The 27,753-nt window shown below is 39.6% G+C and overlaps 1 protein-coding gene across 3 annotated transcripts; it reads left to right on the top strand.

The window, feature by feature from the left end:
- Positions 1-331: 331 nt before the first annotated feature.
- mybl1 (v-myb avian myeloblastosis viral oncogene homolog-like 1) lies at positions 332-27,032 on the top strand. Of its 3 annotated transcripts, none has more exons than XM_015353384.2 (15): positions 332-441; positions 7,150-7,255; positions 9,166-9,237; positions 10,027-10,119; positions 11,452-11,672; positions 11,887-12,073; positions 13,587-13,685; positions 14,519-14,749; positions 14,887-15,255; positions 15,565-15,704; positions 15,900-16,014; positions 16,359-16,469; positions 17,240-17,347; positions 20,775-20,927; positions 23,880-27,032. In XM_015353384.2, exons 1-15 carry the CDS (start codon positions 419-421, stop codon positions 24,000-24,002), a joined length of 2,151 nt encoding a protein of 716 aa, XP_015208870.1. In that variant the 5' UTR covers positions 332-418; the 3' UTR covers positions 24,003-27,032. The 3 variants fall into 3 exon arrangements, with proteins under 3 accessions (XP_015208870.1, XP_015208869.1, XP_015208871.1); XM_015353383.2 differs by having other exon boundaries at positions 13,584-13,685; XM_015353385.2 differs by lacking the exon at positions 13,587-13,685.
- The last annotated feature ends 721 nt before the right edge of the window (positions 27,033-27,753 follow it).

Below are 27,753 nucleotides of genomic sequence, written 5' to 3'. Positions count from 1 at the left end.
GCGAAAATAACACAGACGCGCTGTCATCGCAGAGGAAGGGCGAGCGGCGGCTGACTGGGGCTCAAACAAGGGAAAATATGCGCAGTTCGGCGTCCGTCCCCCCGTTGCCACACCGCGGACACTGACAGCACCCCGAGGTGGTGACAGTTGCAAAGCCCGGAGAAAGTTAGCTGCGCTGCGGAGGGACTTGGTCACACAGAAGCGGCGCTCCGAGGTGGCTCAAAATGTAATCGCGCAGCCGGGATGTCTCCGTCGCCGAAGGACAGGCTGCACTAACGAGGACTGACAGCGGGTGGACGTCGACCTTACACCGCTATCCCCCGAAGCAGGGAGGCATCTGAAGAAGAACAAGAGGAAGGAGAAGGCGACAAGTCAGCGGCGGGTCGTGCTCCGGGGCTCGTCGGCAGACGGGGTCGCCATGGCCAGCGGGAGATCGCGCAGGTGAGTGCCGACTCCCCTCCCCGCCTTCGCCAGACCTCCCCCCGGGAGCACGGCCTGTGTGCACGACTATAATTACACGCTGCGGCTGCACAGCCGCCTGCTCCCGCAACTTCAGAAACGACTTGGGGGGCAAGGTTCTCCGTTAACGGTGTCGCCAGGTGTGACTGGACGCGGCGGGACGGTACAGTCGCGATGTGATCGTGTGACACATGTCGACCTTGTCTTTCTCCTGCAGTAATTTTACAGCAAAGTAGGAACTTGGATACTGAACTCTGACAGCGTGCAGTTAATGCCTCCCGTCTGCAGATGCTCACTAACTCCCCTCACTTCACTGATAGCTCGCTACTGCGCTGGCCCCTCTGCTATTCATTGCCGTTTGATTTAAAACGCCGAAAGCATGTCCCTGCCGATTCGTGCTCCCTGCCACATCAGCACCTGCTTGTGTGACTTCTCCTGTCCTGTAGATGTGAGTGGATTCGCGCTCCGGCCAGTTAGAGGGAGCGGTGCCAACGCCGGGTGTTTAGGGGAAGGTACTTCACTCGGGATGCTGCAGTTAACGCTTTCTCCACCGGCACTGCTCAGATCGCCATCGACCTGTCTGAGTCAGTAGGAAACTTGGATCAGTTGAAAACTGTATCTAGTGCACCGGGCTCCTGTCCAAACCCTAGTGCGCTGTTTAACGTCATTCATTCATCCATCCACCCTTCTTATCTCATAGTTACTGTTTATTGTGGTTTTAAAAAAAACATTTTCTACTGTAAACCTGATGCCCAGCTTGCTTGGATAGATGGCTTTGCATTGCACCTCGGACTTGGGCAGCTGAGAGTAAAAAAAATGACCTGGCAAAGCGTTCACAAACGAGGCGAATGCTGCACGAATCGAGGGGGTATTTTTCAGGCTCATTTCTGTCTTGGCTGCTGTTTTGATAATCGCTTTTCTTCCCCCCCCCCCCTCTGGCTATGGTTCATCGAGTATATTATGAAAATTAAAAACTTTCCGTTGACGGGGAAAACCGCGTTCCCCTGTAGTCTTAACTGCGCGCTACATTCTCGGGGTTTTTGCCTGCGCCAGTGAGGTTTTTTCAGTCTTGCTCGCTGCACCAGATGATTTCAGTACGTGAGGTATTTGTACCTTGTCCAAGACCGTTTCGCACCTCGCTGAGACTGTTAGGATACACTCTGTCTGCTGGGACCTCGATCAGGTCGGCTAGACGTATAATAAAGTACAAAAACAACAATAATAACACGCTTTTTCTGCAAAACTACTTAAGGCCATGCATGTACTGATTGAACAATGCGGTACTGTAGCAGTCCTGCTTTCTGCTTGCTTGCGAGTGGGATGAAGACTATTTGAGAAATGCAGTCTAATAAGAGGTTTTGCTTTTAAATGTTTTTTCTCCTTGTAAGGTCCTGTGTAGTGTTTTGTTTTAAGAAGAGGTCATCCACTGGTCTTTTTGCCATTTTCATAGACGTAGGCAGATTACATAAATCCTGTGCACAATGGAATGACATGGGGAATTAGCTCTGGTCACATGCAGCAGAAGAATGTTTTATAAACTTGTAATGTTTCCTTTTTATTTTTGATTCACTCTTAATAATCGACATCTAGCAATACTGGCTACAGATAGTTTTTCATTTCACATTACTCACCGTCCTTTTTGTATTTCTGAACTTATATCGAGCCCAGTTTTTCTAAGCAAAAAGCAACACTCGGCTATGTTTAAAGCTGTGATGTGAAAATCTGTTACATTGCAGGTATGTAATATTAGTGAAATTGTAGTTCCTTAAAGACAGTGATCTTGTGAAGAAATGCACCCAATGAAAATGACCTCCTGGACCACAAATCACTTTGATTAAAGTATGCTGCTTAGCTGCAGACATAAAAGAATACATTCCAGTTGTAGACAGACTGTTTTTGTTCAGTTGTTCTTAGGAAGTGTGCCACCCATCTTCTAATATTCAAATCTTGTTTCATTTTTGTATAATATTTTATTTTTTGTTTATTGGGTGATCACTGGCTCATAAAAGAACCTTGGGAAAGCAGATGTGTTCTGTGTCCCTCTGAACTAAGGAATAGGTCTGTCATAAGTTACAGCATAAGTCTTGAAAAATACCAGATGCTCAGTATTGCAAATTCAAAACAAACACGTTTCTAAGCATGCTCGCTTGATTTTATTTCTCTTTAGTCCCATAGCTACTACTGGTTATCTTGGGAAATTGGGGGAACAGCTAATTAATTCCTCTTGAACCATCCTCAGTTGGACAATTTAGTCCCACCTATCTTGCTTAGACATCACAAAGACAGACATCCCAATGTGGAATTGAACCCAGGAATCTGGAGCTGTCAGGCCACTGACCAAGGCTGTGTAATATTAAGCTCTTTCTCTGCGATCCATCATGATCATCACCCATAATACATCAGTTATGGGCTATTACACAGGTTGCTGATAGGTTATTGATCCAAGAATCTTATCAAGCTGGTTCCTCAGGAACCCGAGGAATGAACTTAGTGCAAAGGCTGAGTCGTTTCATCTAGATGCTTGTAGAATGCCTGCAGTTTTCTTGTTATTTCAGATTCCATGGGTTTCAAGTGTTTTGAAGGTGGTTGTATTTCCTCAGCTTCTTATTCTCTTTTAAGGTCTCTAGGGTCACATTAGTTAGGTTCCAGAAACTTGTTTTAAGAACTTGTTCCTCTGTATTAGTCTTTGTGGAAACTGCAATAGCCACAAGCAGGATAAAACTGACAGGTTATCAACTAAGCTTTATGGAAAAAGTGAGCTTTCCATTATTCTTGTCTATTAATGATTCATACATGTATACTGGTGATATAAGCCTTTGTTTGTTAAAGAGCGACATGTGGAACACTCTGAAGTTCAGGAGGTGGGGGGGGAGGGGGTGTTTTTCCGATGTGGTCTTTTGCTCTTGAGCAAAATATAGGTTTGTGTCCACTACTTGTGAATCATGCATAATTAAACTGTAGAGATCCATATGGAAAATCCCCAGTCAAACTTAATTTGCAGCAGCTGCTATTAAAAAGGAAAAAAGAACAGAAGGTAAAATAGACCCTCCATTGAGACTTAAGTTATGTTTTATATAAATTATTGATTTTTGAAAGGCAGATTAAAGAAGGGCTGTATAGGTACTGTATAAATACATTTAGATTGGCATGCACATTCACAGTGAACCTTCTGAAAAGAACACTGTTAATCCAGTGCTGCCCAATCTTGGCCTTGGAGGGCCAGTGTCTGCAGATGGTACAAGCTGTTACATTGTCCAGTTAACTGATTTAGCTCGTTAAAACCTGCAGACATACCAGCCCTCCAAGACCAGTATTTGTACATCGCTACTTTTCCCTGTAGATTTGTACATCCCTAATTGCTGTCTGGTGGCTCCTCAGTGGTTAGCATAACAGCCTTGCAGCGCTTGGGCCCTGGGTTCAATTCCTGGGGTGCTATCTGTGTGGAGTTTGCATGACTTCTGTAGAATTGGCTCTGATGTGAGTGTGTCTTACCTGTGACGGGCTGGTGTCCTGTCCATGCTGCATCCTGCCCTCTGCCCATTGCTTGCCATCATAGGCTCGGGCTCCCCTGAGATCCTGAAGGGGATAAAGCAGTTTAGGAAATGGATGAATGGAAACTTCATTTTCTTTCAGTTTTGTTTTAAATGCTTGCTGGGATAGGCTCTAGCTCCCTGTGACCCAGAATTGGAAGAAGCTGTTAGAAAATGGATGGGTGTTGTAGAACACTTCCTTAGAAAAATATGCAAAGGTTTCTGTTTAAGCTGTTTAATAGGACAGTCTGATAATGATTACTTGCTTCAAACTTTATCCATTACCTTTATTTTTACCTTTATTTATATCTCAAAAATATTTTAACCACACTTGTCTGATTTTTTTTTTTAATTGTACTTATATATTTTGTCTGGTTGGAGCTGCAGGGATAGTTTCTGGAGACGAGTGCTGGCTAGTTTTGTTCTGATCAAGTGCTCTAACACTGATCTGGGGACTGATTTTCTGCCAATAGTGGGAGCGCTCAACCTTCATCTTCATCACATGTCTCAACACTGCCTATGTTACTGAATTTCCAATATAGCATAATTAAATATTCTGTACATTAAGACATCAATGCTCTGACTTTCCAAGAAGGCTCCTTAGAGATCATTAAATATATAAGATAAATAGAATATTGCCCATCTCAAAGTTGATCAATTTTAATGTTAATTTATCAGCAGTTTTCCAGACTGTACCTTGATGTTGGGATGAGTTTCTTCAGGTGGGCCTGTGCATTGATTGTTGCACTTTGCCTGTTAATCCACAGCCTTTTTTCACATGTCGCCCCGGCCCAAGACAAAGCCAGATTTCCAGGAATGAAATAAAGTGTTTGAAAGATTAGTGAATAGTTGTGAGATTCCCTCTTTTTTTCCCCCCTGTAAGTTCACGGGTGTTAGGAGTAAAAGGTTCAGTTGTTTTGGCTGTGCAGTAGCGTATGCAGCAGTGGGGTTTGCCTTTGTAAGTATGCTTTACTTCCCGGGTTTGGTTTAAAAGCAATTCATTGTTGTAAGAAATTAATTCAGAAACCATTTTTTCCTCTTCTTTGGAAAGAGGTTTATAGAGTAATTTGATCAGTCTGTTTAGTGCTTTTAGAATCCTTTAATCAGAGGCCAGGAAAGCTGGGCAGCATAAGGAGATTTTTCTTAATTCCCAACTGCTTTTTCTACAGAAATTATTTTTATAATTTAAGTGGCAGTGTTTCATTAACAATTATTCATACCAGTGGTCACATCAATACTCTACTTAGAAGGAACCTAATGATTCCGGGGCAGTCATTGTCAACTCAAACCACAGTATAAACAGAATTTTAAATGGTTAGGCCTAGTAAGTGCAATGTTTAGTAAAAAAATCCTTGCTCCAGACAGATATAAGAGACTAGGAAGGTTAAATGTTGTACGCATTGTTCTGATAAATGATTTGTTCTAGCTGTGATGTACAGCCCCTGCGGTGCTGGATTGTCAGAGCCTGGACCTGAGAACCAGAGGAGGACTTTTTTTGCCCCTTTCCTTGTGCCTTGAATAAGAGATTCACTGTGGTATACAGAATACAGCCATGCTCCACAGTCATCCCTAATTAATAATGGATTTTATCTTATTTGTCATGCCTTTATAAGCACTGTATCTAAAATGAGTATAGAATAAGCCCATATAAAGCAGACAATGCATAATTGCCACACTCACTATGCTCCATGCCACAATTTACCAGTGTATCTGTGTTATTTTTCTCCAAGTTTAAAGACCTGACTTGAAAACGTATTGCCCAAGGTCTGTTGGTACAACTGTATTCTACACATTATTGTGAAGGCTGGAGCTCATTGGTGCTTGCAGAACATTGGTGTTCTGCCAACACTGCGAGTTTTCTAAGGGGTGGAAGACCACATTGCATATTGTGTTGTGAAATGACAGGATTATGTTCTTTTCAAGCACATCTGTTTTTTGTCTGTACAAAAGAATTGCCATTTTGTTGATCATTATTCCCCGTTTTTCAGTGGTATAATATGAGGTCTGTTTTAGGTTCTCTGTGGTTACCCTGAGCGACTCACTTCTTTTCTCCACCCTGTTGGTAAAAGGGATCAGCCTGGCACAACGTTTAGAGGGAAGTGTTGCTTGGCAACAAGGCATTCCTTGAGCCTGACTGTGAATGCAGAGCCACTTGCTTACTTGTTCTAGATGAGAGGGAAAACAGTGCCAAACACTTACACCTAAGAAAGGTGTTTTTCATGTCTTTTTTTATATCTGTTTATTGTCTTCATTTACTGAGGGGTGTGACTAGACTCAGTTGTTTTTGATACAGTATGTAAGGTTATTGCAGTTAAGCCGCAAAATGCTCTTTAGAAAACTGACCTAAGTTCAGAAAACATTCAAGTGTGGTTATAACCTATATATGGCTTTTCTAATGGTGACTTGGTATGTCCTGTTTCCCTTTTTTACACTGAGCTATTTCCTTTCAGGCTTTCTTACTTCTTAAATATTCTGAGCTAATAGTTTATTTGATGATGATCAGAGGGAACATTGCCTGAATAGTTTCCTTCTCCATTTAATGTCCACCAGCTGAAAAATAATACATTTTGTTGCCATATTATGAAAACCAGGTCATTTGTAATTAGACATAATAGAAAAATTAAAAATGTTGATCCATGAAGGATTATTTCTCTGTTAACATTAGCCAACTTTTTCTAGTTTTCAGCTATTCTTTAATATAAAGTTAAAATAAATAATTTAATTTAGCAAATAGTATCATTTTCAACACTTCGATTTTCTTTTTAGTTTTTTCTTGTGGTTTGAATTCTCAGTTTGAGTGTAACCCCTTTTAAGCCCTTTTTGGGGTTTCAACAGTGCCTATGTACTGTTTGCACTGGTGATGTGGTCTTGCGATTGCAACGTGGATTTTCCTGAGCTCTTAAAAAGAACATTATTCTCTTCATTGAAGACTCCCGAAGACAACCTGAGGTACAAATAATTCTTTATTCTTAAGGTGTTAATTGACAAGGCTGTTAAACTTTTCCCCAGAATTTAAGGACGCACAAAGAGAGTTGTGCTGGCAGGCATTCCCCCTTGCATAGTCCCGTCTTTCTTCATATCTGTAGACTAGCCTTTCAGACTGGTCCCTGCTTATCCATTTTCATGAGAATTATTCCCGTATCTTCTTTTTCTTTCATAGTGAGGATGAAGAGGAGGAGCTGTTCTCCCTGGATGCTGAAAGCAGATTGGCTGTGAAAAAGAACTCCAGGAAACTGATGAATAAAGTGAAGTGGACTCGGGAAGAGGTATTCCAGACTGTGGTACAACACTTTTGGGATCTGATCAAGTGAAAGGGGACAAACTGAGTGAAGGGATGTACCCAATTTCAATATCCCTGAGAAATGTACACATTGGCTTCTGAAGGTTTCCAGTTTGAGCAAACCAGGTTCAGAGAAGCTGTACTTGTGCAAGTTTAGTGCTTCCTGCTGTTGAAGGCTCACCCTAGTCTTGGCTAAAAGGAGTGAACCCAGATTTCCTGATGCCTCCAAAATGTGTCCGTAAACGTGTTCATTTGAAAGTGATGAGGGGGTTGACATTAAGACAACGGCGCACCCCATTGTGGGGTGGGATGAAAAATTACTGTTTGAGGTCTGGACAGGTGATCAGTGGCCCTCACTGCGCCATGTCCAGCTTCCACTATGGAGGGATTTGCTATTGCTATTGCCTCGGCCCATCAGTCTGCATCATTAGACCCCAGTGTTCATTCACTGCTCCCTCTTCTGGCATGCTTTCTCTGGGATGCTCTTTTGTAGTTTCATGTATGCCAGTGGCGAATGCATTTGGGAACCTGTTGTTTCCTACTGGGAAATTCTTCAGTTATTTGGTGTTGCGCACTGTGGTTCAAGCAGCATTGTAGTGTTCTGTAGTGTTCAAAGTGCAGGTGACCTCCTCTCTGCTCCACTGTGCCAGGTGAGACAGGAAATTAGCAAGTTGACCGACACCATGAGCACATTTAGTGCAGATTTTAAATCCTGTCGCACTCATACCTCTTTTACTTGATTTTTTGTATTGCAGTATATTGTACAGTTATGTCCTCAATCAATCAAAGTTTATTTATCTAATGCACAACAATACAGCATGCAGCAGTAGTTGCTGGCAATGAAATGTCTTTTCTACAAGCTCACCGGGGGGGAATAAAAAAATAAGGTGACATATTAATAGATAATAATGTAATAGAAATAAAATAAAATAAACACAGGCAAAACTCAATATGAATAGATATGAATAGGTCTGGCACAAAAACAGCATACCTGCTATGTGTCCATGGTGTATGCAATATATTATGTCCAAGTAGTGCAGTATGATGAATACAATGAAACCTGTATGTCCATGTAGCCATTATGGGTGATTTGCTAAAGGAGCTGCAGGTTGGCTATTTATGACTGGGATGACTGGGGTCCTTGAGAATAGACCTGCGCTTCTTAATACATCAAACACTGGGTGTTTGGCAGCTCACAGCCAGTAGTGAGCTAGGCTGACTTCACCACCCTCCGCAGTACTTTGTGATCCCGGGCGGAGAGCAGTTCCCATACCAGGCAGTGATGCAACCAGTCAGGATACTCTCAGTAGTGCACCTGTGGAAGTTGGCCTAGATATGTGTTAGCATGCTGAACGTCTTTAGCCTGCGGAGAAAGAATAGGCGCTGCCATGCTGTTTTGACCACTATGTTGATGTGGTGGGTCCAGGTTAAGTCCTCTGTGATGTTAACTCCCAGGAACTTAAAACTGCTGACCCTCTCCAATGAAGTCCCATTGATATAGATAGGTGTGTGATCTCCTCCATGGTGTTTTCTGTAGTCCACAATCATCTCCTTAGTCTTAGTGATGTTCAGAGAGAAGTTGTTCTCCTGGCACCATGCTGCCAGGGTTTCCGCCTCCTCCCTGTACGCCTCCTCCTCTTAAACCATACCTTTCAGTTTTATGTTTCGCTTATTTGATGTCAAGAGTGTGAAACGGTGTAGCAGAGTTCACCTTCTCATTATGCACTCCAAGGCTTATTTTCTGATGCTCCTGAGGAATCTTCTAGTGTCAGTGCAGTACTCTACTGATGAATAAAGCATTTTTTTCCTCACTTAATTTCCTGCACTTTCTTAGAGTTTCTCCACTCATGGAGCTGTGGACATGACTAATTTCCTTTATTTACTCTACGTTGAAAGGATGAAAAGCTTAGAAAGCTGGTAGAAGAACATGGAACAGATGCTTGGGGCTTAATTGCTGTACATTTTCCAGTAAGTAATATGTCATATGTTCTATGGAGTGGTGTCTAAGGCGATATTATACTTTTACCATGCTGCCAATTTCATCACATGAAACGCATTTCATATAAAGATGCCTGTTTTTTTTGTGCTAAAGCTTCTTATTTTTAGGGATGTACATGCTGTTAAACATCTTGCAGAGCAGTTTTTTCAACATGCTCTTGTATCATTAAACAGTAGTGTAACCACCTTCTAGCCTCATATTTTCAGACATCAAAAGCTGAGCAAGCCTAGAAAAACCAGGCTGCAGGTGCAAGTTTTGTAGTAGGACCAGTAGGGGGTATTCTTCCTATGGACCTGAATTCCAAACCGGTGCCCCAGTATAGTGTTACGGATACTGCTGTAGGAGGTGCCGTCATTCAGGATTAAATATAAATGAAAGGAATTATTAAACCCAATATTAATAGTAAAATGAATGATTGTACTGTCTTAGCAACACCAATGTGGATTCTACATTGGCCACATTTACTTAAAAATAAAAATCGGCACTTATTTGTGCAAAGCTGAAATGTTACATAGAAACTGATTTGCAATTTTTTGTATATTACGATGAGAAAAAATTCCACTGGAGGTCTGTCTATTTGGGCTGCTTTTCTGGTTTTGAGCAACATTAAACTGATCTGAGATCAGTTTCTTTAGTAATCAGTAGCCTTGGCAGCTTGGTGACTGCCTCTCTTTCTCAGGAGTTTAAAAAAAGAAGACCACGCACTGTTGTGTCTGTGAGTTGCAGGTGTTCAGATATTTACTGGTTTGCCTTGACAGAAAAGAACAGATGGCCAGTGTCAACACCGTTGGCAGAAGGTGCTCAACCCAGAGCTGGTGAAAGGACCCTGGACAAAGGAGGAGGATCAGAGGGTAATGAAAGCTGGGTGTGAACTCATCCTGGAGACTGCACTTTCTGACACTTCAGGCAGCACTCTGTCAGACAGGTGGACCTGCGGGTTCAGGCGGGTTACAGTATTACAGTATAAGTTAGATTCATTTCTTCAGCTTTTACTTACACAAGCATATAGTGAATGAAATTCACAAAATGATAGTTCAGTGTACTGGTTGGACTAACATTAACCAAAGTGTATAAAATAAACTGACTGTTTTCTCTGGGGATTTAATTGAAATAATTAAATTTCTGCCTTTACTGAGTACAAATACTGTTTTTTATTTGTACTCACTTAGATATGTTGTACATGAAAGTTCATATTAAAGGAAATGCATTGTCTGCTAGTGCTAGTGATCAAAGACTCACAGATTTTTCTTTAATGCGTTTCTGGAGTGTCCTGTAAACTGGTTGTGTATTCAGAACAATCCCATGTGAGCAAGGAGAACAATACGTTCCATGGGAGTAACAACAGCATTACATACAGGCTGCAGGAATGCCAGGAATTGCATCTCGCACTTGAGCAACTGTGCTCTCTTATCTCCACATGTCTCATCTGTCATGTTTCACTTTTAGTCACAAATATTAAGAAATAAAAAAAAAATATATTATAGACTTTTGGTGCCTAAGCACCAATAAAACATTTTATATATATTGGATTTGAAACAAAAATGGATCTATATGTAAAAGTTGTGATGATAATCTTTTAAAAGAAAAAAAGTGTGCTTTGGTTTATCATTAATCAAAGGAATCTCAAGCTTTAGATTTCTTAATTCCAACCATTATTACTTTATTGTCCTAGATGGGAAATTCACCCCTATTAGGCAGTAACAATATACTATACAATATTGAATACATTTAACACAACATTAACTCATTAACAACCTAGAAACATACAAGCATAAGATAAGAAAAAAACAAGTTAGCAGCTTTAAGTAATCCTCACAATTTATAAAAACAAAGAAATTGGGTCACCTGGGTGTGAGATACTGTAGATAATAAATGCATGATTAAAAAAAAAAAGTAAAACACACCGTTCAGTTCTCCAATTTAAGCAGGCTCATACCCATGGGAATAAAGGTAACCTGGTTCTGTTGTACTTAGATCTAGGTAGTTTAAGTAGGTTCCTTAGCTCCTAATAGAAGGAGCTCAAATTTGCGGTGTGCGGGGTGGTCATGACAGTCAATTCCTGGTATGCTGTTTTTGTGCCAGTCCTTTTGGCAGGTCTTTTCTTCTGTCTGTAAGCCCTTGGATTGACAGGAGCTGCTGCTTGTTCTGTGCTCTGAACTTGGCTTCTGTTGTTCTGAGGACAGGTCATTGAACTTGTGCACAAGTATGGTCCCAAGCGCTGGTCTGTTATTGCCAAGCACCTCCAAGGCAGGATTGGGAAGCAGTGCAGGGAGCGATGGCATAACCACCTGAATCCTGAGGTCAAGAAGTCTTCCTGGACTGAAGAGGAAGACCGAATCATTTATGAAGCCCACAGGCGCCTGGGAAACCGCTGGGCTGAAATCTCCAAGTTACTACCTGGGAGGTACGGAGCTCCTTTTGCCTTCTTGTAGACACTGAAGATGTTTAGTGAAGCATTTTGCTTACTGACACACTTTCCCGGAGAACTTGCAATTAAGTTAAGAAGTAAATGAGTTTAAAAAATATCGTAAAGTAATTTACAGCAATAAAGTGAAAAAATAAATGGAAAGTCAAGCCATTGGTTTGCTAACTGTGTTTTTTGATGAAATTGCTTACAGGACAGACAATTCGATCAAGAACCATTGGAACTCTACAATGAGGAGGAAGGTGGAGGTTGAGGGGTACCTTCAGGAGAAGTCTCCGTCCTACAAGTCAGGCCAGGAAAACAAGAGGATTTCCCAGCCCTACTGTTCTGTGGGAACTATGCAAAACCGGAATCAGTTTGTCACAACTTTCCCAAATCAGGTAAAAATGTCAAATTAAGCTTTCAATGAGATATTGCCTACATCAATAACAACAGGGTTTGCATTAGGAGTATTGATGCTCTGGGGATTTAAATAGTACTTGTTAAAATACCTTAAATCTATAGAGCATATACTGTATTGTATTTCCCTTCCACTTCCACTCTAAACTGAGTGACCCCTTGTACTGTTTGCCTGGGGAAGGCAGGTCTGACATACTGTGTTTCTCCCCTTTTTATAAGGGGAGAAGAGCATCTCATTCCAAAGAGCACATCTCATCAAACCTCCCTCATGATGTGTCTTGTGTTTCATGAGGGATTGCTGCTTCAGTCCTTTGGATTTGAAGTGTGATGAGGTTATTTCCAAGGACTCACTCTTAATTCTGGTCGTGTCACCACTTTCCAAAGGCTGCAGTGTGCTTCCTAAACTGGTGTTGCTGAAGTCTGTACTTGTCTATTTACTGCTCTTTGTCAGTATGATCTTTGCTTCTCTTTGGTATTAAAACCTTAATACACCAGGCTTTTTATTTTCCTTTGTTTGCATTAACAATCTGTATTGTACTTTTGGCTTTTTAGTATTCTGATTTGGTTTTTATCAGAGTTATCATTGATGTAGGAAAAATTTAAATATCAAGTCATTCAGACTTTAGATTTTGCAAGTGTATATTGAATGCTGGTACAATATGGTTCCAGGGCAGTTTTGCACTTACAAAGCTTCCGTAAATGGAACAAGAACAATGAGTAAATAATGAGAAGGCTTATTATCATTGTGCATTTTTAATGTTTTGTGCTTTTATCATATCCAATTCTTCCTTGATACCATGCTGAAGAAGGTGACCCTCTTTAATAATCCACTGCTTTCTATTTAGTGCATTTTTTTTACTTTTAGTGTCAAACATGCTTTATATATATGACAAGGGAACACATTTGTTTACATAAATATTCCTTTTAAAAGTACAATACTAATTGGAACAAATACAATTTATAGATGCTTTGATTAAAGAAAAATAGTTTTCTTTTGATTCAAAAAATAAATGCACAATCTCTTTAAATACTCAAACTTTCAGTTAGTGATGCCATGGAAGGTCTTGTTGTAAACTAAATAGAGAAAGGAAAGCAGACTGATCACAAGCTTTACAATAGTTTAACAGTCTTTTTTAAAGTATTTTTATTGCATTGGACCTCTTTTATGGCAGATATTTTACATAGATCACAAGATGGAATGGTTGAATGGTTCATGCAGTGCAGAAGTATTAGAAAATCCTCTTCAGATGTCTTTAAAAATCTTATCAGAAATCGTTAAATGCAATAGTGACCACTGCAGACAATTAGAAAGCTTGAGTGCCTTCCGTTTTTCTTAAATCCTTCATCTTAGATACATCATTGAAAACTCTGATGTGGCCAACGTGCTGCATTGTACCCTCAGTAACAACATGTCAGTAAACCAAATGTTTCCCCATCTCCCCCTCTTTTCGTTCCTTTCCTTATCTGTCTTGTCCCACGTATTTATTGCAGCAGCCATGTGATGATGATCCTGATAAAGAACAAAGAATTAAGGAACTTGAGCTGCTGCTTATGTCAGCTGAGAATGAAGTCAGAAGAAAGGGAGCCTCATGTGTAAGGACATTGTGTGTGCGCACCCACAACCCCCTAGATTGCTTAGTCTCCTCATTTCCATCTCACCCACTCTAGCTCTCATGAGCTGTGCTTCGTAGTCCCGCTAACAGCTTCTTGGCATTCTGCAGCGAGTACTTATTTGACTGCTTATTTTGCACAGCAGCAGGAATGCACGGTGTGTTTGTGGATTAAACTAGGGATTGGACAGATCTCCTTCCATTTTTGCTGCAGACCACCTGGAATACCCTCTCTACATCTTTTAATCAATTTGCAAAAATGGACTTCTGTATAAAAAGTAAAACCATCCTTTCTTCTTCCAGCGGCAGCTTTGGATGCTGTGACACAGGGAAATTGTGAACTGGTTCAGCAAGATGAATTGTCTGTGTTTAAGGCTATGCCATAAAATAAGCATTGCTGCTGTCTTCTCAAGCACGTGAGAGAGTCTCTTGAGTTTAGTGTAATTGTAGAAGCAAAAGTGAATGGCTGAGGTATGCTTTGTCTGCTCACAATTACTGTAAACTTGTTTCTGAACATGGAACAGTAGGCATAGTTTGTTTCATACCAATGTAGTCAGTAACTGTTCTATCAGTTACGACTCCATGTTCAGTCCAGTACCCAGTTGTGTTGGCTGTAGTCATTCTTGGTCCCAGGAACCTGGTGAGGATGTTTTGATCCTGACCTTTCCATCTCTTCCTTACTGGTCTACACCCGTCCTTGGCCCTCGGGCTTATTTCATTCATGGCCAGAGATGGATTGTCACCCTGGGCTCCAGGTGTTAAAATACATACACCCCAATGACCTTCCTTTCTTCTTTCTCACCCGTCTGTTTACAGCAAAGTCAGATGTACACTGACTGGTCTGGGAGTGACGGTAATATGACAAACACTACAGTGAGCAGTGTTGGGGACCAGAGCTTGGAATTCTGTCCATCTCGGGAGACTCCCCAGCCAGTATTGTCCCCTGAAGTGTCTCCCAGCAAGTTCCTCGCAGTGGAAGCAAGTGCTGTTCTTTCATCCCTGCAGACAATTCCTGAGTTTGCGGAGACACTGGAGCTCATAGAATCGGTAAGGAGTTGATCCCAGGAAACCAGTGTGGCATCCCACACTCCTAAGATGAAGCAGTGTTTCAGTATTTCACACTATAGGCTGTTAAGTAAATTGGGGGATCAATCAAGTAAAGTGTTTTTTTTTTATCCTGACAGGATCCCCTGGCTTGGAGTGAAGTTGCTAGTTTCGGCCTCTCTGAAGTGGCCTCGCCAGCGAAGCAAACTCCTGGTCTCTTTCCACACACCCAAGGGGGTGGCCAAGGGGTTGTGGGGTACCAGTTCGATGGCACAGCAGTTTCTGACATAATTAAAAACTGCAGTGGTTCTGTCAAGGGGAGACTCATCCCTTTAACATCACCCATTGTGGCCAAGTACAGCAAGCCCCCCACAATCCTCCGGAAGAAAAAGAGGGAGAGAGCCGACCAGTCTTCGTCCAGTGAGACCAGTGCTACTTCCTTCCTGGATACAAGCAGTGCTTCAGTCAAAAACACTCCTATCAAAGCCCTGCCCTTTTCTCCCTCACAGGTCAGTCAGCACAACAGCTCCTTTTGGAACAAAATACATTATGTTTATAAATATATTAACATCAGAGTTTTTATCATTGTCCTTTTTACTTACTACAGTTAATTAAAAAAAAAACCCATCAAGATATTTTCATAATGTGACCGGTATATTATTGTTTGGATTACATTACTGTTACTGTGATCTGACTTAACTTTAGTTTAATTACCATGTATTGTAATTGTGATCAGTTGTGAACTCTTCAGAACATTATAATGTAAAATCCTTTCTGTGCAATTATATAATTATTTATATTGTGACCCGTTTTTTCAGTTTTTCAACATTTCGGGCAATGAAAATTTGAATCTTGACAATCCAGCACTTACTTCTACTCCAGTCTGTGGGCAGAAATGTTTCATTACAACTCCCATTCAGAAGGATATGACCCCGAAGCATCAGAAGGAAAATGCAGGGTAGGTTAAGTTCTCGTGTTTTTAAACCCTGCAGTCCGCTGTGCTTCTTTGCAAAGTTAGGAATTACGGTTCTGCAAACTATAAATTAGCCTTCACTTAAAAGCAGTGTTACAGACAAAATTTTCAGTTGGTAGTATGAATGTATGGGTCATTATGCTTTTAATAAATATGTTTAATAATTGCCATTCTATGCAGGTTCAGAACCCCTAAAATAAGAAAATCTCTTATGGGCCCTAGTCCCAGGACCCCAACACCTTTTAAAAATGCACTGGCTGCCCAAGAGAGGATGTATGGACCATTGAAAATGGTGGTAAGTGATTATATCACCTGGTACAGTAGCTGTTATCTTCTAACTCAGCATTTAAAGAACTGCTCAAGACATGCATCTCCCTGGAGCACTTAATGGACTAGATGGGTCGAATGGCCTTCTCCTGTTTGTAGCCTTTAATTGTGTTCTTAAATTTGAGAAATAGAAATTAGAAATAGAAAATTGGGAACACAGTTTATTTATTAGACCACTTCATGGTGGTAGGTTTTTTTCAGTAACCTAAATATTAAAATGTTTAACAACCTTCAGGCCATTCTAAACTTGGTTTGTTTACTCTTTGCTCCTGCAAGTTTCTTAATGGGTTCATGTTGTGTTTTGTGCATCAGCCTTTGCCCTACTTGGAGGAGGACATTTTGGAGGTGCTGAAAGAGGAGACTGGGACAATTGCATCATTCCAGAGGGACTTGCAACCTGAATTTGCTGCCTGGAAACACGAGGTATCCCCCTCCTGCCTCCATGAAACTTGTTTTACCAACCTTAGTTGCAACCAGTAGACAAGTTTCACTTCTACACATTTTTGGTTACTTCATGAATATGCTGCAATGTTATAAGTTATAGTATATAGTATAAGCAGGGCTAATGTGTACACATAGGCACTTGTATTCCTTGAAGAGTGTTGTGATTATATCTTTTTCATCCTTATGACTAATTGGAACACTTAAAATAATAAAAATGTTTGAAAATAAAAAAATCTAGGAATATTTAACTTTTGTGGAACCAACAAATCAGGTACAATAATTAAAGTCGCATATGGTATCTGTATATGGTACAGAGGGAAAAATATTTCTTTGTTGACACACGCTTTATTATAGGAGGGAAAAAAATGTGAAACGGGCGATAGGGTGTGTCATAGCTTTGTGTCCCTGAGTTTGATTCTAATCTGTGACGCTTTTTGAAGATTTATTTTACAAGTTCTACCCATGTCTGCGTGGGTCTTCTCTATTTCTCCTCACAGACGCTGCTTAGCTTACTTGGTATTTCTAAATTTAAGATTTGTGTTTGTGATGGATTGGCATCCCATCCATTGTGTAGTCTTGCCTAGTGCCTTATTCTTCTGGGACAAGAACTGTTTTGCCTTAATCCTCGCCAGGGTTAATCGGTTTTTCTGATCATGGATGTGTGGTTGTAAGTCGGTCTTGTACTTAAGTTGTTTTTGTCCGATATATATGTACGATTGAAAACAAATGCTGTGCATTTTAAATTAAAGCATGATGCCCCAGCCAGAAAAGTCAGAAAATCCCTCATCTTGGATTCCTGTGGAACAGACAGCCTTAATGTTCAGTTGTTCCCACAAGAGCAAGTTTCTGATGCACAGGTGAGTCCAACATTTTGAGTGTCACAGTTCCTTTTATAAGGTGTTTCTGGTTGTCTTTTTCACTTTTATAGACTCAGGACTATTAAGGAACTGGTTTTACAGTTTTTTGGGTACATTTTATTGGAAAGTATAGGACGACAAGAGTTCTGCAGGTGACTGATTCTTAAAGACCTGCTTCTAACCTGGTCCAATAACCCGCAACTTATTAACCACAACTCATCCCAACCCAAAATATTGTCAAAACTCTCCTCTACTTAAGGTCATACGTTTGTTTTGCAGTTTTAAAGATTCCATTTAGTAAATTATATCAACTTAAAGTAACATTAAGCCTATTTTCAAAGGAGTAAGTTCTTTAAACATTCAACAAGTCAACTCTAAGCTAGTCTTAAAAATGTTGTGATAATTATGTTTAAAATATTTGAACAAAATTAGCTGAAAACTAAAAAACTCTATTTTATATAAACTCTACTCTATATATCCTTTTTAATCAAATTACTGTGAAAAAAGCGCCACTTTTCCAGGTTTCAACGGGCTTCTTTTTTCTTTCCTACTGTTGACAAATCTCTTTCCCATGGGGCTTTTGTAGTCAGAATTGACTAGGTGAAGCTTGCAAGAAGAGGACACAGCAGTGTGTTTCTTCCATCATTGAAGGAGATAGAAATCTTGCATTCAGGGTAGGATAGCATATGACCTGCAGGCAAAGTAGTATCATCACTGGAATCCTTGACATCTGAAATATCCTTGGTCATGGGCATTTTATGCTTCACTACAGTGGTGCAATGTTGCTGTCTTCCTGCACTTGGTCCAGAATTTCCTTACCCAACTTTAGCCTTCACCTTGTACCCACTAGACATATTTCTCACTCTGAAGCAGTTTAAGTCAAAGATGCAAGGTGTGAACCTCAGATTTATTCTAAAGAAAAGATAAATATTTGCTTTTCAGCTAAGGACATGTGTAACTTTTGCTTAAAGGAGGATGAAGATGACATTTAAGTCCTTCCTAAAATACAGTGGTGAAATAGCGTCAGATTTAGAAGCTTGTAGGGCTTTTGTATCTCTGAATTGGTGTAGAAAAGAACCAGTCATCAAGACTCTTAAAACTCAGCTCATTCAGCTTGTTCTTGTTGTCGTTCTCTGTTGGTCTTCTACAGGTTTCCTTATTCTGGAACTAGATTTATTTCAGCATTGTATATAAAGACAACAAAAGCTGTTAGTATCTTCTGAAGCTGAAACTATAATTTAGACATTATGAAAAAAGAATTTCCAGCATCTAGACTTATGAAAGTTTTCTGGCTGAATATACCATCAGAGCTTGTTATGCAGGACAACGCTACACTGATGATCCCCACAGTTCAGCTGTGTAACATCTCTGGATAATCTTCAATATTAATATTAATGTCCTTTAATCCATAATATAAACTAGTTTCAAAAACAGATCATCTCCTCCTTACTGCACTATTGACTAATAGCTAACTTTTTCTGTCATTTTTCTTAACAAGCTGTCCCATTAATTGTACACAGAACTCTTTCCTTCAGCATCTGTTTGTCATCAGGGTAATGTGCAGTGACTCGGAGGAAACCGATTTCGTAACTGTCTGTTGTATGTTGATGTCTATCATATCAAATGTGATTCCTGTATGATGTTTTGGCTAGTTCTCTTAGTTTGGGATAGATAATGTATCAAATTTATTAATGCAAACAAGTTAATAACTCAAAGGGAACATGCATACATTGAAATGTATTAAAGTGAATATGTCCCAATTTTTATACTAACTTAACCTGGTTCAAATTACTGGTTTGAACACAGTGTGCTTTTTATTCTAATATGATCTTTTTTTTTTACAACTTTTTATTTAGCGATGAAAGGGTTTACGAACAACATAACCATACAAGCAGAATAAACATTTGCCTTCATGTTACATTTCTGCCACATTGTATATATAAAATGAACTATTTACACTATGCCAGCGGGTATGGTGGGCCATATAAAAAATAAAAAACAGTTGTCTGATAAGAAACACAACAAACAATAAAAAGGTCTACACATAGATATCACTACATATTTTCTCAAACTAGAATCAGGTCCCTGTAGGGAGATAAATTGGATCCATGTTTCCCAGTATTTGCTAAACCTCTCTGTCTGCAGTCTGAGGGAAAAAGTTATTTTTCCATTATATAGATCTCATTCACAACAATAACCCATTGTTCATGTGTTGGAGGTTCTTTTGTAAGCCATTTTCGTGTAATTGGTTTTTTACTAGCTGCTAGAAGAATCCTTAATATATATCTATCCTTTACTTCAATATCATCAATGTCGAAATTGCCCAAGTATATAACACAAAATTCAAATGGTATATTCACATTTACTAAATTATTAAGAGTTATATGTATAGATTTCCAGTATTGATGTATTTTTGGACATGACTCAAATATGTGTGAATGAGTCGCATCTTGCTCTCCACATAATTTCCATGATCAATTTGTTTCTAAAAAGTATTTGATATTTGACTTGTTATTCTTGTTCTGATTGATGACAGAAACACAAAAATAACAGATTTGATATTGCTGTCCCAAAACGTTCAGAAGGCACAGTATCTGCCTAGGCTCTGGCTATTATACCAGGCTTGTAATGTCTGGGCAATTAGTAGCATATATTTTGATTTTAGGCTGTTGAGTGGCAGAACCAGTTAAGGTGCTCTCTTGAGGTGTAGTTTTAGAATCCGGGCATGTAGGTTGCTCCAGGAGTAGTGGGCTTGATCCTGGCTCATGTCACCTGGGCGGAGCGGTGGCTCTGCGCCTGTGACCGGAAGGTTACCAGTTCAAATCCCGCGGCCGGCAGAGGAATCCTACTCCGTTGGGCCCCTGAGCAAGGCCCTTAACCCCAACTGCTCCAGGGGCGCCGTACAATGGCAGACCCTGCACTCTGACCCCAAGCTTCTCTCCCTGTCTCTGTCTCTGTGTCTGTGTCTGTGCAAAGCTGGGGTATGCGAAAAGACGCATTCCTAATGCAAGAAATTGTATAGGGCTAATAAAGAAACATTATTATTATTATTATTATTATTATTATTATTATTACATTATTACATTACATTATTAGCATACTGTGGTACTCCTGAGAGTAGTTTGGGAATCATTAGCCAGGGCTCTCTTGGCTGTTTGTGAAAACAGTGTGAATGGGTCTGTGGTCCTGATAAAAGAAGAGTGGGGCGGGTCAGAGGAGCCTGCTTACACTTTCTCATTTTTTCCTGTGTGAGGACACAGGCTTCATAGCTGTGAGCCAGGCCAATACAAAGTCGCATAACTGGTGATTTGATATTTTTAAAAAAATGCACAAAGGCTTGTACAGCTGTGTTGCCGTGTTTAAACTGGTCTACTAAGCAGACGTCAAGATAAGAAGACGGAGTCTTACACTGTCTTTATCCCCTCAGCCCCAGAATGAGAACCTGCTCACCAGTGCTCTTCTGATGACCCCGTTGCCCAGGAAGGAAGAGAGAAACACTTCCCTGGAAGTGGTCAAAGAACCAGCCCAATATTTTAGCCCTTCTTTGACCACAGATTCAAGATTAGAAATTCCCACACAGGTAAGTGCTTCACTTTACTGCTGAACATATGTAGATCATATGAGGAAGTATATAGAAAAATGTTTTTTTATATTTATTTTGTATTATATTTAATATATATCGATGGAAAAAAGAAACGCAACACCTCCTCCTCCACACTCTGGCCCTCCCGTCTGGGTGGAACAGGCTGAAGAGTGACTCGTCCGTGAAGAGGACCTGATGCCACTGCTGACAAGTCCATCGCAGCCTCTGTCTGGCCCAAGCCAGTTGGGTGTGACGACTAGGAGGTGTGAGCAGAGGGCCTCTGACAGGTCGCCTTGCTCTAAGCTCTGATGCAGGCATTGTGTCTGCCAGCAGTTTCAGCAGCATTACGGGTGGCAGATCTGAAACGATCTCTCAGATGGACCAGTCTGATGTGTCGGTCCTGCTCTGGTGTGGTCACTCGAGGGTGACCAGATCTGGGACAGTCATCTGTCCTGTCGGTCTGCTGACACCTTCTCTGCAGTCGGGACACAGTGGAGCGGCTCACTCCATAGTGTCTGGCAACGCTGGCACATGACAAGCCTGCCTGCAGCATGCCAATGGCCCTCTCCCTTGCTTCTGGTGACATTCGAGGCGTTATAGAATGCACAGAAAACTGACTGAGTGTGGCCTTTTTCTAGCAGTGACCTAAGCTTTGAACTAAGGCCTTTTTAAAGGTGACCTGCTCAGGCATTGTTCCACCTGGACTTTGTTGGGTAAAAGTGCACCTAACGAGTTTGGCAAGTTGCAATGCCTCACTTCACTTCAAGCTGGATTGCTGGTCAGAGGGCTAAAAACAAATTGACAACTTTTTGTGAAAGTACATAAGGTATAACTATAGTATTTCCATTCCAGAAAATGTTGCTTTTGTTTTTCCATTAGTATATATTTGGAAAAATATATTTTAAATATCATATTTATGCTATAGCGCTTAAATAAGACTTTATAAAAGAATGGAAAACGTCTTCAGACTTCTCTATCCTGCCATTTGCCTATCAAGAACATTTTACAGGTCTATATCATTTTGAAAATATAAGCAATGAGGTTACGTCTGGAAAGATGCAGCTGAAATTGCTTTTTGTACTGACTGTGAATTGAGGTATAGGCTAGGCTTGCACAAATAAAGATTTTCTTGTTCCTGAAACCAAATAGGTGGCTTACTATTGGCCTATACAAATATTTCATGAAAGTGCAGAAAAGGTACTTTAAACAAGTGTATTAAGACTTGTTTAAAATTGTTATAGATGGAAATCAATGAACAAAGTGCTTCATTTTCATTAAAAACTTAATTAGGAATAATTAATATTCATTTAATTTACTTTAGAAATAAGTAGGAGTGTATGCAGTGTCTACCATTGTGCAGCATTCTTATTCTACCGTTAATATCAATGCTACTATTAAATGTTAATATTAATAGTGATGACCATCAATTTGTAAGTTAAAATGGCTGAATCTATTATAGTCCCTAATTTGAGTTTTGTAGCATTAATCTTTTTGGTATACTTTTCAATAAAAACATTTCTACTTTTCAGACATTAACTATCAGTGTTTCTACAAGAAAAGGAAAACTAACTGTTTTACAACATAAATTTAAAATTTATAAGTGGAGTTTCTTGCTACTCCAGTCATGTATATTCTCATTGCTATTTCCAGGTAGTATTACAATTTATTAAAATGACATTTTAAAACTATTTGCTCATGGTGCATACAAAAAGCTAATATTTCACATTTCATATCACACAATACTGTACAACTTTTAATTTTAATATAAAGCAAAGATTAGGTAATAACACCATGGACTGAAACCCCCAAAACTGCTGGGTAACAGCTGAGTGTATTTTATTGTGTTAGCTTTATACTGGTAGACTTAGAAATAGAAATATATCTGTGCATTCTCAGCCTTTTTTAGGAGCACATGGTCCTGGAGGGCTGCTTCTTTCCTGGCCTAACAAGAACTCGACTCTGTAAAAATAAGATGTCTGAATGAGCAAACTCTGCATGGCATGGCAATGAAGCACCTCAGTTTAGCCTTATTCTTTTCCCCTGAGGGGAGCAGTTCAAAATGTCTTGCAGCTCAATCCTGGTTCCAACTCTGACTCCAACCAGGGTTCAGATCAGAAATGCCAGCAGGAGTGTGATGTACAAAATTAATTAATTTAATTGCTTACACTTATATAGCAATTTTCTGGACACTGCACTCAGAGTGCTTTACAGGTAATGGCAGCATCCACCTGCATGATGCGATGGCAGCCGTAGGACTCTCACCACACATCAGCTGTCAGTGGGAAGGAGTGCAGAGTAATGAAGCAAATTCATAGATGGGGATTATTAGGAGGCCATGATTGGTAAGGGCCAATGGGAAATTCAGCCACGACGCTGGGGTTACACCCCTACTCTTTTCGAGAAATACCGATTTTTAATGACCACAGAGAGTCAGGACCTCGATTTGAATGTCTCATCCAAAGGACGGCGCCTGTTTACAGTATAGTGTCCGCATCACTATACTGGGACATTAGGACCCACATGGTGAGCGCCCCCTGCCGGCCCCACTAACACCTCTTCCAGCAGCAACCTTAGTTTTTCCCAGGAGGTCTCTTATCCAGGTACTGACCAGGCTCACACCTGCTGAGCTTCAGTGGGCTGCTAGTGGTGAGTTGCAGAGTGATATGGCTGCTGGATAAAAGTGACTGACTGGGCTTGCGCTGCAAACAACTTTGGAAAGCTTCCTCAAAAACATGTCTTTTAAATTTTTTTAAAGATCACACAGAGTTTCAGAATGTGAAGGAAGGACATCTGATGCATCTGTAACATTTAACGTTTCGTAAAGCAAAATTGTCAGCTGTAACGGTGCTAGTTTATGTTCGTTATTCATTTAACAGAATAGTTAAACAGATTAAACTGCTAAACAGATTTAACTGTCGAGTAACTCATTTTTTTTTGTCTTCTGCACAGACAAACAGTGAATGGGAAGCTGTTGTTTATGGAAAGACGGAAGACCAGCTGATAATGACAGAACAGGCCAGGAAATATCTCAGCGCATACACAACCGTCACTCCAAGAGCCCTTGTGCTCTGATTTCCAGCTCCACTGGCCAAGTGCAAGATGACTGGCACCTCTCGACACTACAGTGTGGATTAGTCAGGAGAGTAGCTTACATTTACACGATGATCTCTAAATAAGGGAATGTAATATTTTGTAGACAGTTTTACAGCAAGCTAATGCTCTAATTATTTTAGCTGTCAGGTTCAGCCTTGAAAGAACGTGTCTCTAAGGCAGAGTACATTCAAGCTAGCAGCTGCTATACATTTAAAAAAAATGATTCCTATTAATATACATTTTTGTTTTTCTGTCACGGATGTCTTCAATAGTAACAATATTCCTGTAAAACTAAAATGACACACAAATACTGGATTGGCAAGAAGAAGAGGAACTTATTGTCCCCTTCTCCATTTAGGATAACAAAACCTGCTTGTAGATATTATTTATTGACTTAATCTAGGAGGGCATGTAGAAGTCTTAGTGAGCCTACAGGGTGCTCTTCACAAAAAGATTAGTGTTGCCACCTTCAAACCTGGCATAGACAATGTGTGGTGGCATTAATGCTAATGCATTTCCAAACAAATAAGGTCACATCCACACCAAATTTTAACATATTACAATCACCTAGCATTTAAAATATATAGTCTAATGAGTTATTTTATTAATATATTTTATATCCAATTTGCATTTAAGTTGTTGAACTTAGGCTCCATGCCAAGCTACTAGGAGCTGCTTATGTATACAGTATGTATGCACACAACTCCCTGCTCACATAACTGCCTGTATATAAAAAAGATAACTAGATTGATTGCTACAGTCTTAAGGAAAGGAAAAGCACTGTTAACATTGCACTACTGGTTTTGGTATGCTGCCGAAGGAAGAGGAGCTATTACAATGTTTAGGAGTAACAGAAAAGCACTTGAAATGTGGCTGTACAGTAGGTCAGCTGGACAGAATGAAGTTTGTTCTCCTTCACAGTATTTCTCTTAGGAGTCTCATACAGAGACATTTGTTGAATGTATTGTACAGCGTATAACTGCAGAGAAACGTTGTAAATTGGAAAGGTACCTTTTTAATTTATTTTTTGCTTTAAAGCTTAAATGTGGGTATTTATGTATGTTGGACATCTTGAAGTGTTTTTGCTGTTTCCTGTAAAGAAATACGACCTGTGCTGACAACCTGGTTGTCTTCACTGCAGCAAAACCCTGTAACTTTCCTTTGGTCTATCAATTTCTAAACTTATGAGCTTCTGATATTGCACTATCTGCAATTAATCATGTTTTGTACTATTTTGCAAAAGAAATTTGCAATCCCTTTTTAAATAATTTTACAGGAACGCTTGTAAATGTTTTGGTAAACAAAGTTTGGATTTTTTGATTGTGTAGGGCTGTAGGTTCTATTTATTAAATGTTTAATAATTATTTATTTTTGAGATTAATTTTTATATACTTTTCTTTTAAACTTTAACTATTTGGATACCTTTTATGTAAAATCTCTGAACACTTGGGACTTAGATCTGTAAAAAGTTTTCACTGCCAGCAGTTTTTCACTCCTTTATAGTAGAAGTAGCACATTTACCAGTAGTCGGAGTTCTTTAATTGTTTACTTATTAAATGTAGCAAAATGACCTGATGTTTATTTCGGTCTTCACAGATTCAAATCTGACTCATTCTATACAGGTAGCAGCATTCTGCTTCAGACGTCTAATGTAGGCAATTTGCACTTTTGTTGTTTGAATATGTCTTTTTTTTGCTTTTGTTGTAATTTTTTCATTAGTAGCTGTTGATGTTTGCTGAATATAATTGTGTGCATGAACATAACACTGACATTTTAAATAAGAGCTATAATACTGTCATATGTATGTGAGCAATTTTATATTGACTCTTCCTCTCCTCCTCTGAGATGTGCTGCTATGGTTAATAGCAGGGTATGCTTGCTGCTACTGAGAGATGGAAAGAGAGAGCATGCAGTGCCGCTGCATATACAATCGAAAGCAGGATGGAAACAAGGTTCTCATTATAATCTGAGTTCACACAAGATTTGACCCATTTGGTCCTCAGTATAAAGCAAACCGTGGGCCTAAGTTATTGACATGTACAGTATGTAGGGTTTTGTTCTTGCTGTGTTTATCAGTCATGAATGGAAGTAATAAAACTCTACTGGTTGACTGTCTGGTACATCTATTGTTCATTGCCATGAAGCTCAAAGGCTTTAGTGGTTTAGAGAAAGTTAAAGATGATTTTGCTAAGTATAATGACTTCCAAATTCAGCATTTTTATTACTTTCTGCAAATTACCATATTAAAACAATGCATTATGTAGTACTGATGTTTCTAAAAACAAACCTAGAAACTTTTTAACTTTTTTGGGGTAGTTTTTAGCAAAATATTTCTTGCTATAATGCCCTTATTGTTTTAAAGAGCTTGCAGGGAATTGTTTTTGATGGTGAACCTTTTTATGTTTTTCATTGCCTCACTGTTTTAAAAAACAACCTCTAAACACAGTGAGATTCTAGATCTCTAGACACTAGCTGGTTTACCTCTGAAAATTAAATAGATTTAGCCTTGCAATGTATTTCTTTCCAGAGCACTAGAAAACTAAAGCATCTAAACCTTATTATAATCCATTTAAATCCTGTTTACTTCAACTTCGCTTTCAACCTCGGATGTGAACATTAGTTGAAACTTGGGTAACAACCAAACATCTTTCTGTTTTGCTTTTGCGTGAAAGATTTAATGTTTTTGGTGTCTGTAGATCATCTTATGTTTCATTTTTTACATTATGTGCTGTAATGTCCCATTTCTGAAGTTTAGGTTTCAAGGGAAGTACATATAGCAGTTGCAACTTGCATGAACAAAAATACGTACAGTATGTTCTTCACAGTGGTTTTTTATTTGTAGAATGCAGCATTCTTGCCGATTTTGTTTTCTTCACATACTCCAAAATTACTGTTATTCTTTAGTTTAGACAAGATCATTACATATCCACCAGTGCCATAGAACTTATACGGACAGCCATTGTAATGCATGTACTTCATATTAAACAATAAAATGTTGCAAGCAACAAATTGAGTGCATCAATGTGCTTTGTTTGAATGAAAATGAAAGGACCAGAAGGAGTGAGCTAGTGTGTATTGCTCATTATCTTTTTTTTTTAAAGATAAGCAATTTTAACCATTTTTTCATATACATAATTATAATAACTCTTAATTACCTACTTTATGCAGTATTGGTCTTGTCTTTATACAAGTAGTTTAAGATTTTTTTCTCACATTTAAAGTCGTATGTTTTTTTTTAAAAGACCTACATGTGTGTGTCAGAGGGTTGGCGTTTGCATTGTGTACAGTCTGGTGTGGTGTGCTGTGTTGGCTCATGCCCTGATTGTGAGCCTCTGTGATTGCGCTATGCCCAGTTTCCTGTGGTGCTCAGGCCCTGGTCTCCTGGGACACCATGACTCCTGTGGCCCAGAGGGCCCTCCACAGGACAGCTGCTTAAGTAAAAAAAAAAACGCAACCCACTCTACCATGAAATAATGCCTTTTGGCTTCATTGTTCTGCAAGTCTGTTAGTTTTACAGGCACATTCACTCAATTGCTTCTGAACAGAGGGGCACACTACCGTATTAACATGCCTTATTCTATTCATTGCAAAACACCAAGCACATCTGCACCAAATCATTGCTTCCTTATCAACCCGTATTCTTTTCAATTTTGTCTTTGCAACTTTCTCCTAAGTACTGTAAATTGGCTATTTTCTGCTGTTTTTGTTGCTGTAAAGGTTAGAAAAGGTG

This window comes from Lepisosteus oculatus, chromosome 6 (genome assembly GCF_040954835.1).
Source record: "Lepisosteus oculatus isolate fLepOcu1 chromosome 6, fLepOcu1.hap2, whole genome shotgun sequence".
NCBI lineage: Eukaryota > Metazoa > Chordata > Actinopteri > Semionotiformes > Lepisosteidae > Lepisosteus > Lepisosteus oculatus.
The sequence above is the reverse complement of the archived record's forward strand: the minus strand, read 5'-3'. Positions and strand labels throughout refer to the sequence as shown.